This window comes from the organism of the source record quoted next, unplaced genomic scaffold (genome assembly GCF_019419815.1).
Source record: "Pyrus x bretschneideri cultivar Hongxiangsu unplaced genomic scaffold, Pyrus_bretschneideri_v1 Contig55, whole genome shotgun sequence".
Lineage (NCBI taxonomy): Eukaryota > Viridiplantae > Streptophyta > Magnoliopsida > Rosales > Rosaceae > Pyrus > Pyrus x bretschneideri.
This window is the reverse complement of record NW_025999793.1, coordinates 1994208-2010322: the sequence shown is the minus strand read 5'-3', so window position 1 is coordinate 2010322 and position 16115 is coordinate 1994208. Positions and strand designations below refer to the sequence as shown.

Here is a 16115-nt window from a genome sequence, read left to right as displayed (position 1 = left end):
TTGGGATAAATGATCGCCTCAGAGCCAAACGCCATGGAAAATAGAGTTTCATTGGTTGCTCATCTCTTAGTGGAGGTAGAATCGTCTTTTTGCACTTTAGCTAATACTGCGGAGGCAAAAGACTTCATCTTTGACTATTTGAGAACTTGTACATGCATTGCCGAGACATGGCCTGGTTGCCTTTGATCTCTCCAACTGCTTTTCTTAGGATGCGAAATTAGATCCTCTGATACTCAATCAAGGTCACAACTTCAATCTTCACTAGCCTGGGTCAGCTTAATATCAGGTTATGGGGAGATGTGTCGCTGACAATCAAGAAGGTCTGTGATGAGACAATTAGAGGGCTCGTCACGTTGAGCGTGATTGTGCCAATGACAGTTAAGGTAAGTCCATTAAATCCGGTCAAGACCTTTGTTTTACGTTTGATCGTGCTTTCCAGGCCTATCTTTTGGATGACTGACAATTGTAGGATATTGACTGAGAAGCCGTTGTCCACCATAATTATGTCAACGATGGCGTGGGCTAGTTGAGCAGAAATCACCAAGGCGTCGTCGTGGGGAAAGTCTACTTTCATAGCGTTATGCTCAGTGAAGCTGACGATTGATCCAGGTATAACATCTATGGCTTGAACCTGAAAGATCTATCTCGCATACTGGATCTTCTTCTTCTTGGAACTGTTGGCGGCCTCCAAATGCTCGGATTCGACAAAGATGTCATTGATTCAGATTGTCTTGGTTAGGGGTTCAGCTTCGGCATCTGCTTCTCGCCTTGGCCAGGCAGTTGGCTTATCGACATATTGGTGTCGCACTTGCCTTCTTTCACGAACTTTTCAAGGTACTTCATCCATGTGGTGAAGTCGTTTTACGTGCCCCGAACTTATGTGGATTGCATAGTACTTCGTCTGGTCCATCTTGGAGATGTCACCCCTCATGAGTTGCAGCATCTTAAACCATAGCTTGTCCTTAAGGTCGCGAAAGATCTGGTTGATCGGGACTGAGAACTTGGTGTACATTTTGGGCACTGTGCCTCATTTCGTCGAGGATCGGTCGCTACCTCTGCTTTCTGGCTTGTTTTTGTCATTGAGCGATTTATCACCCGCCTTCTTCTGAACTGATTTTGCATCTTTGCACGGCTGCTCAAGCGGCTTTTGGAAACGTTTGGCTTCATCCTAGAGGGAGTGCTTTTTTGCCAAAGCATAAAAATCTGCCAGGGTCAAGTTTTCGCCCATGATTGGCTCTCTAAAAAGTGGGTGATCTGCTGAGAACCTCTTCCGGAAAGTTAAGCTATCATCGCATCCGACGATCTTCGCCTTTTCCCCTTGAACCTCTTGATGTATGTGCAGAGTGACTTTTTTGGGTCATTTTTCATGTTGAAGAGGTGGTCAAACTTCTTCTTGATCGAGCGGTAGGAGGAATATTCCTTAGTGAAAACCAAGGAAATTTTGATGAAATTTCAGATTGAATGTGGCGGCAAGGTATGGAACCAGTCTTGGGTCTTACCTTGGAGCGTCGTGGCAAACATTTTGCATATGAGAGCGTCATTGTTGCCGTAGAGGGTTATGGCGCTTTGGTAGTGCATCAAGTGTTTGTCCGGATCTTCACCTCATTTGAATAAGGTGAAATATAGCGGGCTAAACTTCCACGCTAACTTCGTCTGCTTGATCTCGTCTGTAAACGATGACCTGCTCATGTTGGTCACGTCTTTATGAAAGACATCGTCGGTAGTCTCAATGCGCTAGAATCCACACAGCTGCTCTACTACAAACCTTTGTACTTCCTCTTAGATTTGCACCTGGTAGGGCATCAGAGACTCCGATTGCCCCCGATGTTGACCTACTGGTCCATGTTGCTCTTCGGCATATTCTACTCATTTAGGTCGCGCTCGCGGTGCACGTGGTTCATTCTGTGTTGCTCGTCGTCGCGCTTGGCAGGGGCTGCCAGTTGAACTGGAGTTGAACTGCTATTGTTCTTTCCTCGGTTCTTCATATGGCTGCCTACTCCTGTGCCTCGTAGAAGGATCTCCTTGTGGGCTCAGCCTCATGTAGACGCTTCACCTGGAATGTCCTAAGTACTAATCAAAGTGTGGACCCAACCTCGAATGCACACTGACTCATTAGCCAAGTTGGGAATGAACGCTTTTATGCGTACTGAGGCGGGAAAAGACGTTTTCTTGAGGGCCCAAACAAGAGTGCACACTAACCGAACGCATAGTTCGTGGCGGGCTGAGTGGCTCTTTGCCGAGACGTCGCTGGAATGAGTCACTTTCTTCTGCCCATGTCCTGCTTCGGGACATCTCGTCTGGGGTGCGCTGCATCTTAATGCATTCAAGGAGCTGGTTCACCAAGATAGTTTGTTGCGCGATGGCGCTTGTCAAATTGGTGACTTGGTAGGGTAGGTGGTGCTCACCATTTGGATTGGAAGAGTCTAGATAATAAGCGTACCCATGTATGGTGGAAGTGTAATAGACTGCAGGTACAAAGCTTGAGCCCAGAGTGGGCATTTCTGTAGAAAAGTGAGGTGAAACCTAGGTCGATCGCCAGATCGGTGGTCAGAATCTAGATCGCCAGAGGTGGCCTCAGATTGGATTGGGCCATGGGCTGAGTCGTCAGAGCAGGTCGCGAGGCAGGCCATACGTGTGGGCGCACTAGGTTCGCATATGTGGCAGCTGGCCTTGGGTTGCTAGCTAGGCTCCAGCTGCTGCAGCTTGGGTTGTAGTGGTCTGGGCATCTTGGGCTCAACCTGCTTCTCCATGGACCTAAGCCTCCTACCTATGGGCCAGTGGATGGACCTGGGGTTTTTGCCCAGGATTTTGGTGGTCTGTGCATTGCAAGGGCAACGATTTAAGAGATTGGGCCATGGCCTGATGGCCATACCGTGGCTGCTGGGTCATGGCAAAGGTGGTGGTGCGGTCCGCAATGATAGGGCTCCTCCCTTCATCGCGTTGAGTTTTAAAGACCACCATCGTGGGGCTATGTCTTCATCTCCGCTCTTCGGTCCAAATCCTTATACGTACAAGGTTCTATTTGTTGTGGTTTTTGAATTTCCTATCATTGTATCCTTTCTCCAGGGTTTGATCAATAAACTTTTCTAGGAAAAATTAATATACGACGTGTGAGAAATTCAACGTAACAGAAAATTCAAGAAACCAAATACAAGAGGCTTATTTGAGTATTAGAATCAACTATCAATGAAAGCACCAATTTGTCAATGCAAATTTCTGTCGTCTCTAGCTTTGACGAAAGTGGACCTGCGAAACAATTAACATCTTTGTTCAATGACCTAAGCCTCACGCGCCCACGAGGTGGGGAGGAATTAGGCCAATGGATCTCTGATGCCTAAGTTAGTTTCTCTGAGAAGAGTAAAGTATTTAGGGCTTTTTATGGTAGCAAAAACTTACCAAAATTTGGTAGAATATGGGGTATATATAGGAGAAGAAGGGTGGCCATAGTGTTAGGGTTTTACCCTACACATGGTGGCATCCTATTGGCTAAGGTTTATGGAGAAATATTTTCAAGATATTAAATAGGAAATAATATCTTGAGATAATGAAGTAATTATCCTTAATTGATTTAAATTGGGATTACTTACTTGAATGGAGTCAATCTTCAATTAGAAATGTATTAATGTATTAAAGTATTAAAGATAGAATTTGGGTAATTAATCCTTATCTTTAATGCTTTCACTTTTCCTTGCCAAGGGCAAGTAAGCTGTGGGAAGTCATATTTAGCTGATGGGACCTTCAGGGGTGTGAACTGCACGTGTGAGTATCAGCTATTGAGACCTTCAGGGATGTGAACTGCACGTGAAAGTATCTGAGGAGCCTGCCCATTTAATGAGGGCAATTTGGTCTTTCTTGAGCAAAAACCCATGTATCATCTCTAGAATTGTTGGGATTATTTTAGACTCCACAATTTGGTTATGTACAAGTTATATAAGGTGATCACTAATTATAAACTCAAAATCTTGACCCAAATACAACTTTGAGTCCAAAATTGGTGGCGTGTAAAAGGCTAATAAGTGACATGTACAAGTTATATAAGGTGATCACCAATTATAAACTCAAAAACTTGACCCAAATACAAACTTTGAGTCCAAAATTGGTGGCGTGTAAAAGGCTAATAAGTGACATTAATATTTTTTTTTTCCCTTGCCATTGGCGCAACCAAAATGTTTGGTCTTTATTTTTCTGGATTCTGAGATGGTGTTGGAGGGACTCACACAGCTGTGAAACCTTCTCTTTTCTCTCATGTTTTAGAATCATCTGGACCTATAAATTGGCATTGGTATTTGCGGCCATTGAAAACATCCTAACAAGATTGTCTAGTGTACGCGTGAATAAATGTGAACAAGTCTAGTCCATCAAGAAGAATGTAATATATTAGTTGAATTTGTAAATTAATTCCACAAAAAAATATATGCCTTAAATTAGATGTGACAGATGTGAACTATGTCAATTGATCAATATAGTATGCCCATCCCTCGCAAACAAGTACGAACCAGAACCTCATAAAAATTATAACGTAGTTTAGATATCACATTACAACAACAAATCTTTATCCCACTAAGTGGAGTTGACTATATAAATTCTAAAACACCACTACACTCGATTTTGAGCCAAGTTTCTTTCTTTCTTTAGTTTTTGTATATGTTGGGGTATTAGGCTGCCTAACAAAATATAGTCCCAACGTTTAGAGAAAATTTGATAAAACCCAAAATAAATTGTTCACAAAATTCAATCTCGGAAGTTTCCTTACGAGCTAGTTACTTAAAATAAGTACCTTTAGACAGCAGATAATTAACCAGAAATCTTTTGGATCACACCAAACCACAAGTCGACAACGCATGTAAAAGGAGAGTTCAATCCTTTCGAATACAAAACTGAACAGAAACATTGCAACATCTATTGCCTAGTATACAGAGCCAAGAAATTACATGCAGAAATTAAATCATCGGTGGTTGACCACAAATGTGATTTCCTGGGGCCCATCCTGGTGTGGATCTTATATCACAGAAAATAGTAGGAAGCATCCTAGAAGCAGCTGAAAAACCGTGTTATAAGCAACACTCCAAGAACTTATTGTACAATCCGTGACACACTAGGCCAGCTCTCTCTCTCTCTCTCTCTCTCTCTCTCTCTCTCTCTCTCTCACACACACACACACACACATATATATATATATGTGTGTGTGAATAGATTTCCTTCACTACTAGATATGTCAACAATATTAGGGATGAGATAGCTGCTAGGTCTTTTTTACTTTTCTTTCCTCCTGTCTAATGCTCAGAATTCAGTTCTAGTAGTACTTGTAATGCCATTGCATATGATTGTGGTGATACCAGAAGGAAATGGCTATTTTGGTAATGATTTGTGAGGGGCTGAGTCACTGCGCTTCGACTATTTGGGAGCTGCAAGAAATGCGTTTCGCGGCCATTTTTGACGATGTAAGCCTTGTTGCAATCACCATTATTATGGCGGCAGTGTCGTGCTTCATAGCTATAAGGAGCTAGGCCATGAAAGTGTTTTCTCTGCTCTTTTGTTTTCTTTCTGAATCTTAGCTTAAGCATTGCACATGCTGCATGTAGTCAATATGTAGTTTGTATATATATATATATATAAACCATCATTAGTGATTTCTAAACGTGCTTTAAATTGGTAGCTTTGGTTCCATGGGCGGGGTAATCAGCATTGCCTATCAAGTTTGCTTACTCACCCACAATTAGATATATATGGACTTGCTTTTTTTTTGTTTGGTCAATAGATTTGGACTTGTTATATGAGGCCATGATATATGGATATGATGATGAATTCAAATATCAAATTCATATTTGATGTGAGTGTGTAGTTTATTTGGTTTGGCGGCCATTGCCAAATTCAAGGCAAGGGCAAACTTGTGTTGCCTTCTCTTGGCCTGTGCTGGAAAATGACATAATCTGTCTATAACATAGCATAAAATTGCTCCATCCCAATGTGTAAGCTATTAACAAGTATTGTATTGTACGTACGTCATGCTTTTCGGGAGAAATATTTACTGAAAACAAATTCACCATCATGGTGATAATAAATCTATTACATGTAAGTTACTCTCACTTGTCCAAGTTCTTCTCAAAAAGGAAGTGTGCAATTTTCTCCTTTCATATTCTAAAAATTAGCGTTGCATTGTAGCTTCGTTATAAACTAAAAGAATTGTGGATTCAGAATTATTTAGGCTAAGAACTTTGACAGGCAATTAGGATTACGTGTTTCCGAATCTATATGAATTTATATCTGAGTAATGCAATGCTAGAGAGATTCAATTTGTGAACTAAATTTGTAAACTAAATGATGTGGAAGTTGATGCATGTCCAAATTTATGCTCCCTATTTTGTTTAAATTCTTTGTCTTACCAATTTTTTATGCTCTCATATATTACAGATTATGGGGGTTTTAATTACAAAATGTGGATAAATTCATTCCCCTTCTAATTGAATTTGAAAGTAAATGAATTCGTAACATTCTCAAATTAGTTTTAAGCAGTAAATGCATGAAGCGGAACAAAGAATAATTGTTTGGCGTTTGTGAATATTTGATGTTATTCAATCTTTGATTATCCATGCAATGAACTTTAACTTTGTTTTAGTAAAAATTGGACAAATATGAAAAATCTTAGATAGAAATTGCAGACGTGGGTGCAACCACTTGGCTAGTGCGGGTGTGCTCCCTTTATGCACTTGAGTCCGAATCCCCCAAATTCCCCCATCGTGTAATTTATATTAGATTGGGGCATGCTTACTTACCATAATAAGGTATGGGATACCCAAAATCAATGTGGATGCACTTATTTTCCTTTCTGCTGGTTTGGAAGGATGCTGTTAAATAGAAATATATGGCAGTAAAGACAATGACAGTGGTGCTGGAGTTTTACTTCACCTTTTTCCTATGTATTCACTTAGGGTTTGGTCTCATAGTCATTGTAGAATTATGACACTTAACTAGGATTTAGAGATTGGATTAGACTAACAACTGTCCTCTCTTAAGTAGTGTGTTAGATTGTATTATCTGAGGTTAAAGGGGTTCAAAGAGTCTAGAACTCTATGTTGGCGTGTGGATCAGGTTATTGGCTTTCCAGGTGAATTGTGGGTTCTTTTATGGACGGAACTCTATGATATATGCCACTACAAATACAAGCGATCCCTGCACATACAGTATACGCATCAAAGCTTACAAACTCCCCATTGAGTCTATTGCACACAAGGGCTATAGTGTGTAGAAGATTTCCTTGTGGTTCAAGCAACCAAAGCTTTCAGCATCTCCAGCTACAGGTCAGTCCGTGTATAGTCATGTACTTTATTGATTTAGCTATTAAGGTCTAACAATTGGCAATGACTGCAATTTGTTGCGTATACTCTTAGGCAACAAATTTTCAGCTTTTGGCAACAACTGCTATTGCCTATCACAAACTTCCGTAGGCTGTTGCACCAGGATTTTGTGATAATACTGTAGAAATTTATTTTTCTCAGGTATACATTGTGTTTCAGTTTCAGGTATCAATATGAACGTGAACAATTGCCTGCGGTTCATGAGCTTCTGTAACCCTAAGACTTAGGGTAGCCGAGGTATTAGCGACGCGGCCTTCTGCAGTTATCTCATAATCACCGTGGAACAAAGAAACATCGATATATCCTTGATCATCTGCTATGATTTCCTGAGTGTTAGAGTTCCACTCCTCAATCAGCTTATCCACAACATCTCCTGCTGGTGTATTCTTGAAGTTCTTATCTACAAGGGTGGTCACATTAAACCCGGCTATCTCTGGACCTACAAACATGATGATCCCTTGAACCGCCGGATGAGAATATCCCTCCCTTAGTACCTCTTCCAAATACTGAGCCTGCAAAAAAAAAAAAAAAAATTAATAGTGTATTAATATAAACTCTTGCACTTGAAAATGTCACGGGCCAAGTTTGCTATTTTTGGACTTATATTTATCATCAAATTGCTTTACAGTTTTCATACCTGATTCGGGTCTTTTCCCACATCCACTTCTGTAAGCCATATTGGCAGTCCGATTGCACCTAACATGTCTAAAGTAGATCTCATGTAAGCAAGATTTGGCTGACCAGAACCAAAGTGACCTTGCAACCCTATACCTAGCGACAAATTTTCATTTCTGGGATATGATAAGATCTCCTCAAGTTTTTTCTTGTAGTTGGCTGGACTTGATTTCTCGTCGCTACTATATTCCATGGTGTTATACTCATTCATGAACATAGTCGTGTCAGGATCAAGCTGTTGAGCTGTGGAATAGAATTCTGCTGAAGCATTCTCGCCGAGGTTATCTTCAAAGAAACTAAAATGAAGATTCTCATTCACTACATCCCAAGCAATGAGTTGTCCTTGGTATCTAGAAACAACTGAATTGATTCGCTTTGCTGCTGCTGTTCGTACTTCCTCAGGGGAAAGGGATTTAACCCAGTCAGGCTGATACTTGGGATCGTCCCAGAAGACATTGTGACCTCTAATAGAAATGCCATTTTTTTGGGCAAATTTGACCATGTTATCTGCAATAGTATAGTTTTCTTGGCCACGTGTTTTCTCAGTGCTGTACCATTTCATCTCATTGGTGAAAGTAGTCCATTTAAATCTCGAGGCGAACCATTTCTGGTAATCGGAGTTTGTGAGGATGTAATGGTTCATGCCACATCCAAATGGGAAATGCGACTTAACTTGCTTGATGGAGACTCTAGCACCTTTGAGAGGATTTTTACTTGCCTGAGTTACTTGGAACCTCACCTTACTTTTTCGCAGCTGCGGGGATTAGAGTGAACAAAATTTTCATCAAATAACACGACATGAACACAACGACACTATCCCTATACTTATGCATAACGCTGAACAAGGGATTCATCATGTTTGGGTGTACCAGGTACCTCTTTAATGCTTGTGTCTTGGTGGGATCTCCATTCCTCCTTGGTGAAAGGTTGCAATGAGACATTATCCACCATTATATCCACTGATGTATTTTTGCTCTAGATAAAAAGATACATACAAAAAAGCATATCGGTCAAGAAACACATTTAATTTTGAATTTCTTGTGGTATCAGTAGGATATTGGTGATTCTTCCTTGATCGATAGTTTGAAAATAGAAATGAAGAATGGCCAATATTACAAGAACCATAACATACATACATACATACATATATATATATATATGTATGGATATATGTCACCTTACCTTACCTCAAAAAGAATCTCAACAGGGCTTGTGAAATTAGCTACGAAACCGCCTTTTAGCAGTGTCCAACACCCATGTTCAGCTATTACATCACCACCACGCACACCATCGCGGTTGGGAAACTTAAAAACAACAGCTACTATCTCACTTCCTTCATTCACTTGAACAGAAGCTGAAAATTTCCAAAACTTGTCTCAATCAAATAATAATGTAACAAATAATTAATAAATCACATAAGTTCTAGCTGAAACAAGTACTATACTCTTAAGTTCTACAATATATACATTACATCCAATTAAAAATAGCTTTTAAATTGATGATGATTCTGAAATTAGTTACCAGAAAAGCTATAGATTTTCCCTTTCTCAACGCAAACCTTCTGAGAGAAACTGTCTAGTGGATGTTTTCTACTGTGTGCCACCATGAACCTGTTTCCCTTCTTCGATATCCGTTCTTCTATTTTCCCTTGTCCAAAAGCCTCCCATCTTTCAATGTTGTAATTAAATTCTGGATTTACTATAATCCCTCCTCCATATAGGGCATCTAGTGGCTCTACCAAGCACTGTTGCTAGCAGTTAATGATTTTCAACAATGTTTCACAAGTCATGTATAATAAATTGATATAATATATATATATATATATATTAATTTATTTATAAATCTGATCAGTAAGTGACAAAACCTATACAAGCAAAAGAAAGAAATTATTGTAAAGGGAGTTTGATCCTTGCCTTTGTTGTTGTGGAGTAGTTGTAGGATGATGCATGGGTGCCATGCCCTGTAACAGTTGAAAAGGCTTACTTTTAGAAAGATATATTTATATGACGGCAAAACATTCATTGCATGATTTAACAGTAACCGAAGGAACAAGAAAAACAATTAGGATCCTACTGCTTAATCACTTTTCTTGGCAAGGTGAAGATATATTTTTGTTAAAATAACATGAAAAATTTACATATATATGAGAGAGAGAGCGAGAGAGAGAGAGAGAGAGAGAGAGAGATACCAAAATACAGAATGATGCATGAAAGCAATAAGGTGCAAGCTTCTGTGAACATCTTGATCCTCTTCAAAACACAACAGTCTTTCCTAGCAAGAAATAAAAGTTAATTACTTCAAAGTTTTGGGAAGAAAGATGTAGGTGTTATTGTAAAGCAACTGGAGACACAAAACACACAATATTGCAGTGGAGGAAGAAACCACTCTCTGATGACAGTTTACACAAGAACCTATCTTCAAAATGCCAGACTTGTGGTTGTGGCGTCGACGCTATTGGGGTATTTATAATGTAAAATTGAGTTGAGTGTTGTGCATAGTATCTTTCAAAAGCTAATCTCCAGAATAATTTTTAGTTTTCTTTTAAAAGTCTCCTTGTGTGCCATTAATGTCTTTTTGTGCCAAGTGATTTGCAATATAAATAAATGTATCCAATTTTAATATCTCATTTTTCCTTGATGCTTTCCTCTGAAGTTTTGTGTTTGTGCCGTTGGAATGTAATAAGCGTGAGTTTATATTAGACAAATTGGATTCATAAAAAGACAATAACCACGGGTAACAATGGCAATAGTTGACTGCTTAATTTGCAGAGTTTCAGGTACCCCGTGAATTATCTTCAGTGTTTGCATATAATGAGGTTAAATCTAAAGTGCTACGAACCTGTGATTGTTAAGAATAAAAAATATTAATTAACAAGGGAACAAAAACTCTGATCTATACACTTTAAAAGTACATTGATTTAATTGGAGCTAGTAGTGGAGTCTGCACTCGGATGAATATATCCAAATTTTGATGTGTCGTATTGGAAGTCGCCATCTCCATTTCTTCAATGTTTGTTTGCTTTTTCCTTACTAAGCGATCACGAAGTTTTAATTAATGAATTCAAAATTGTATACTCCAAGTGGTCGTTTAGCTACATATGTGAACATTTGTAAAATAGGAATTAGTAGAGGAAATGGTAGTCTATCCTCTTATTCTACAGCTTGTTTGATTAACTTTGACTTACCGGCAGGGACATTACTACTGTTAGAGTATACATAATCAAGCCATCAGGATTGTGACATGTGTAAAAAGCTGAAAGGATAGAATACAAGAATTAGTTAGTTAGTTAGTCCAAGTTGTATAGGTAAGGACAAATGTAACTAACTCTTGTAAAAGGATATAAAGAGTATGTAGCAATCAGAAACATAATAAGAAAAATATACAGAAATATTTTATCTCTTTCTCTCTCTCTCTCTCTATTTCTTTTCTCTCTTAAGATCTTCTTCTTCCTTCTGAGTATTCTAATCTTTTGATACATTAGTAGAGATAACTGTGCTATGGTTAACATGGTATCAATCGCCCGAATTGCTTAGACAACTTCTTCGTTTCTGGTTTATTGTGCTTCCGCGTCGTCTCTTATCTCTGCGTGGCTTCTTTGTGTTTTCTGGGCATCTCTCTTCACTCTTACGGTCTCTGACTTGGTTGGGTTTTTCTTGCCTACCAAGTGTTTGTTTTTATTCTTTAGAGGCAATTCTTCATAATGGTTACAGCTTCTCAACTACAAATCTTGCAGTCTCCGATTACTGGGTTGATTTCCTCTGTATCATCCTCTGTGTCGGTTAAGTTGGATGATTCTAACTATCTTCAATGGCATTTTCAAATGCAGTTGATGCTTGAAGGATATGGGATAATGGGTTTTATTGATGGATCGACTTGCTGTCCACCTCAATACTCGAGTGATTCTGAAGCTTTATCTGGTGGTGTTGGTTCAAGGATTGAGACGGATGATTACAAAGTATGGAAGATGCACAATAGGGCTCTTATGCAGCTTATCACTGCAACGCTATCGTCTGTTGCTATTTCTTGTGCGATTGGGAGTATCAGTGCTAGAGATTTGTGGGTTCGTCTTCAAGAACGGTTTTAGCAAGACTTCGATTTTTCAACTCAAGTCTGATCTTCAGACCATCAAGAAAGGGGCAGATTCTGTGACTTAGTATCTTCAGAGAATTAAAGAGGCAAGGGACTATCTTGCAGCTACAGGGGTTAACTTTGAAGATGAAGACATTGTTATTTTGGCTTTGAATGGTTTATCAGCGGAGTATAACAGATTTCGGTGTGTAATTCGTGGTAGAGAGAATGTGATTTCTCTTAAAGAATTCCGGGCTCAATTGCTTGCAGAAGAAGCAATTATTGAGAACAGTCAAAGTTTACAATTTTCTACTGCATTGTTTGCCAAGAATCAAGGTTCTAATGCTGGGGTCACATTTTCTGAATCTCAGGGAGTCTTTAATTCTGGATTACAGGGTTCAAATGGTTATCATGGGAACTCCGGTTCCTCTCAGTTCTTTAATAATGGTCACAAGTCTAAGTACAAGGGTAAAGGCAAAGCTGGGAACTTTCAGGGTCAGAAATATTTTAATAATCAGGGACAGAGGTATTTCAATTCGAAACCTGTGGTTCATGATTTTACTCCTGGAATTCTTGGTAATCCTTCTCAGCTTCATAATGTTGTATGTCAACTATGTTCTCAACATGGACACAGTGCTGCTACATGTGTGTATAGAACCATTGACACATCTGAGACTTTTGAGAAATGTCAAATCTGTGATCGTAGTAATCATACTGCCAAAACCTGTTTTTATAGGAATAAGAATCGATCTCAACCTTCATAAATGACTGCTATGCAAGCTATGTTTCCTGGTTATATGCAGACTCCATATATGTCTCCTATGATGCCTGTGGTCTCTCCAAACATGTCTACTATGATGAATATGGTGTCTTCTAATTGTGCACCAAATCTTCAACCTTCTGCACATATGGCCACTTCTAGTGCATATGCCCCTGCCTATATGCATGCCTCCACTTCTAATGTTCCTGTCCTATCCAATTCTGCAACTCCACAAGTTTGGCTGACAGATTCCGGTGCTACTAATCACATGACAAACGATCTCAGTAATTTGTCTCTAGCATCTCCATATCCAACTAATGAGACTGTTCAAACAGCAAATGGGGAAGGTTTGCAAGTCTCTCATATTGGGAACTCTATTATTCAGCCATCATCGCAGTCTCTCCGATTAAATTCTGTTCTTTACATTCCAAAATTGTCTCATAATTTGTTGTCAGTTCATAAAACATGTCTTGACAACAATTGTTGGCTAATATTCGATGCTTATTGTTTTTGGATTCAGGACAAAACCACAGGGAGAGTCTTGTATAAAAGACACTGCAACAATGGACTGTATCCAATTCCTTCTTTTCCTCATTTACCATCAGGTTCATCATCTCATCTACAAGTTCATCCACCTGTTGCTATTCTTGGACATACTGTGAATTCAACCTTATGGCATTGCAAACTAGGTCACCCTTCTAATCCCATAGTTTCTCTTATCCTTCGAAAGTCAAAAGTTGTTGTTAAAACAGATGTGTCACCTACTGTTTGTCAAAGTTGTTTAGAAGGGAAATTTAGTAAACTTCCTTTCTCTCATACCTCTACAAAATCTGTAATACCATTCGAAATTGTTCATAGTGATCTGTTGGGACCTGCACCTAGTGTATCTGTGGATGGGTTCAAGTATTATGTCCTCTTTGTTGATGAGTGTACCAGATTCTGCTGGCTATTTCCCTTAATAAATAAATCTGATCTGTGTTCAGTGTTTGTTAAATTCTACCATTTTATCTTTACTCAATTCTCAGCAAGAGTTAAGATATTACAAAGTGATGGGGGGGGTGAATATATTTGTAAACCTATGCAGTCTTTTCTTGCTCAACATGGCATTTCTCATCATAAATCATGTCCCTATACACCTGAACAGAATGGCTTGGCTGAAAGAAAACACAAACATGTAGTTCAAACAGCTCTTACTTTGTTACAAAATGCACATTTACCTTCTAAGTTTTGGTCTTTTGCATGCCAAACTGCCATCTACTTGATCAATCGAATGCCATCTTCCATTCTTCAAAATCAGTCACCTTTTGAACTTTTATATTCTGCCATTCTTGAAATCCAGCACTTAAGGGTTTTTGGTTGTGCTTGTTTTCCACTTTTACAACCTTATAACAGCAACAAATTACAACCTAAGTCTGCAAAATGTCTCTTTTTGGGATATGCCTCCACCTATAAGGGATATATATGCTTTGAACTTACTCTTGGAAAGATATATATTTCAAGAAATTTCATTTTTAATGAACTTGACTTTCCATACAGTGCTCTAAGTTCTAAGTCACAGTGTTCACAGTCTCCAAGAGTAAAACCTGATAGTAATACACCAATCCTACCTATTGTGCTGCCAACCTTGCAAAATATTCTTGTTTCTTCATCCTCTCCTCCTTCTCTAGGCCATGAACCTTCTCCCTCTTCTCAGTCATCATCCTCACCCCAGTCCATTGCTGCACAAGATTCTCCTGCTCCTGTGGTTCCTGATCATAATCCAGAAAGTTTACAAGTAGTCCTTGATATCCCACCAGTAAATCTCCATCCAATGCAAACTCGTTCCAAGAGTGGAATTGTGAAGAAAAAGGTGTTTTTTGCTGCTGCACACACCTCAACAGTGGTTGATTTGACTACCACTGAACCTGCAACATATAAGTCTGCACTAAAGGTTCCAGTATGGCTCAATGCAATGAAGGAGGAACTTAATGCTCTTTATTCTCAGAAAACATGGAGTTTGGTTGCTCTCCCCCCTAACAAGAATCTGGTCGGGTGTAAATGGATTTTTAAAGTGAAGAGACACGCTGATGGGAGTATTGCCAGACATAAGGCTCGTTTGGTCGCCAAAGGGTTTAGTCAGGAAGCAGGTTTGGATTATGGTGAGACATTTAGCCCGGTTGTTAAACCAACAACTGTAAGACTCATCCTTGCTCTTGCTGCTCATTATAATTGGCCATTGCGCCAACTAGATGTGAAGAATGCCTTTCTTCATGGCATTTTAAATGAGGAGGTCTATATGTCTCAACCTCCAGGTTTTGAGGATCCTCAGTTTCCTTATCTGGTTTGCAAGTTACGAAAATCCCTATATGGTCTTAAACAAGCACCAAGGGCTTGGAATGATAGGTTTACTCAATTCTTACCACAGTTGGGGTTCCAAACCACTACTTCAGATCTGTCTTTGTTTGTTAAACCTGTTGATGGTGCTATTGTGGTTCTTCTTTTATATGTGGACGATATCATAATTACTGGAAATGCATCCTCTGCTATTCAACAGGTTGTTGCAGCTTTAACCAATGAGTTTGAGCTTAAGGATCTTGGTCCCTTACATTTCTTCTTGGGCATTCAAATTTCAAAAACTGATGACGGATTGTTTCTGTCCCAAGAAAAGTATATTGTTGACTTGTTGAAGAAGACTGACATGACAGATGCCAAACCTGCAGTCACACCGTGTTTGCCTTATAATAGACTCCTCAAAGATGATGGTCAGCCGTTCAATAATCCAGGTCTCTATCGGAGTGTGGTTGGAGCCTTACAATACCTTGTGTTCACCAGACCTGATATTGCTTTCTCTGTGCATCAGGTTAGTCAATTTATGCAAGCCCCAATGCTCTCCCACTTCACTGCAGTTAAAAGGATATTAAGGTATCTCAAAGGGTCTTTGTCTAAAGGCATTACTTATAGTAAAGGAGAGTTACTTCTTAAAGCCTTTAGTGATGCTGACTGGGCCGGGGATCCCAATGATAGACGTTCAACTACGGGTTTGGTTGTTTTTCTTGGCAATAACCCAATCTCTTGGTCCTCTAAGAAGCAGCAAACTGTCTCTCGTTCATCCACTGAGGCTGAATATAGAGCCCTGTCTACTACAACGGCTGAATTAGATTGGATTCAACAATTGCTTGTATTCTTGCAGATACAACCTTCTGCTCCTCCAGTGTTATTCTGTGATAATATGTCTGCTATAGCACTTTCTTTTAATCCAATCAATCATCAGCGCACGA

The 16115-nt window shown here is 39.4% G+C and overlaps 1 protein-coding gene across 3 annotated transcripts; it reads right to left on the bottom strand.

The window, feature by feature from the left end:
* Positions 1-7307: 7307 nt before the first annotated feature.
* On the bottom strand, positions 7308-10601 carry LOC125470927 (endo-1,4-beta-xylanase 5-like). Of its 3 annotated transcripts, none has more exons than XM_048570736.1 (8): positions 10390-10601; positions 10219-10301; positions 9944-9990; positions 9552-9774; positions 9218-9384; positions 8907-9005; positions 7993-8784; positions 7308-7867 (listed from the first exon to the last, which is right to left on the bottom strand). In XM_048570736.1, the coding sequence occupies exons 2-8, from the start codon at positions 10268-10270 to the stop codon at positions 7517-7519; spliced, it is 1731 nt and encodes a 576-aa protein (XP_048426693.1). In that variant the 5' UTR covers positions 10271-10301; positions 10390-10601; the 3' UTR covers positions 7308-7516. The 3 variants fall into 3 exon arrangements, with proteins under 3 accessions (XP_048426693.1, XP_048426694.1, XP_048426695.1); XM_048570737.1 differs by having other exon boundaries at positions 10219-10296; XM_048570738.1 differs by lacking the exon at positions 10390-10601 and having other exon boundaries at positions 10219-10383.
* Positions 10602-16115: the final 5514 nt, after the last annotated feature.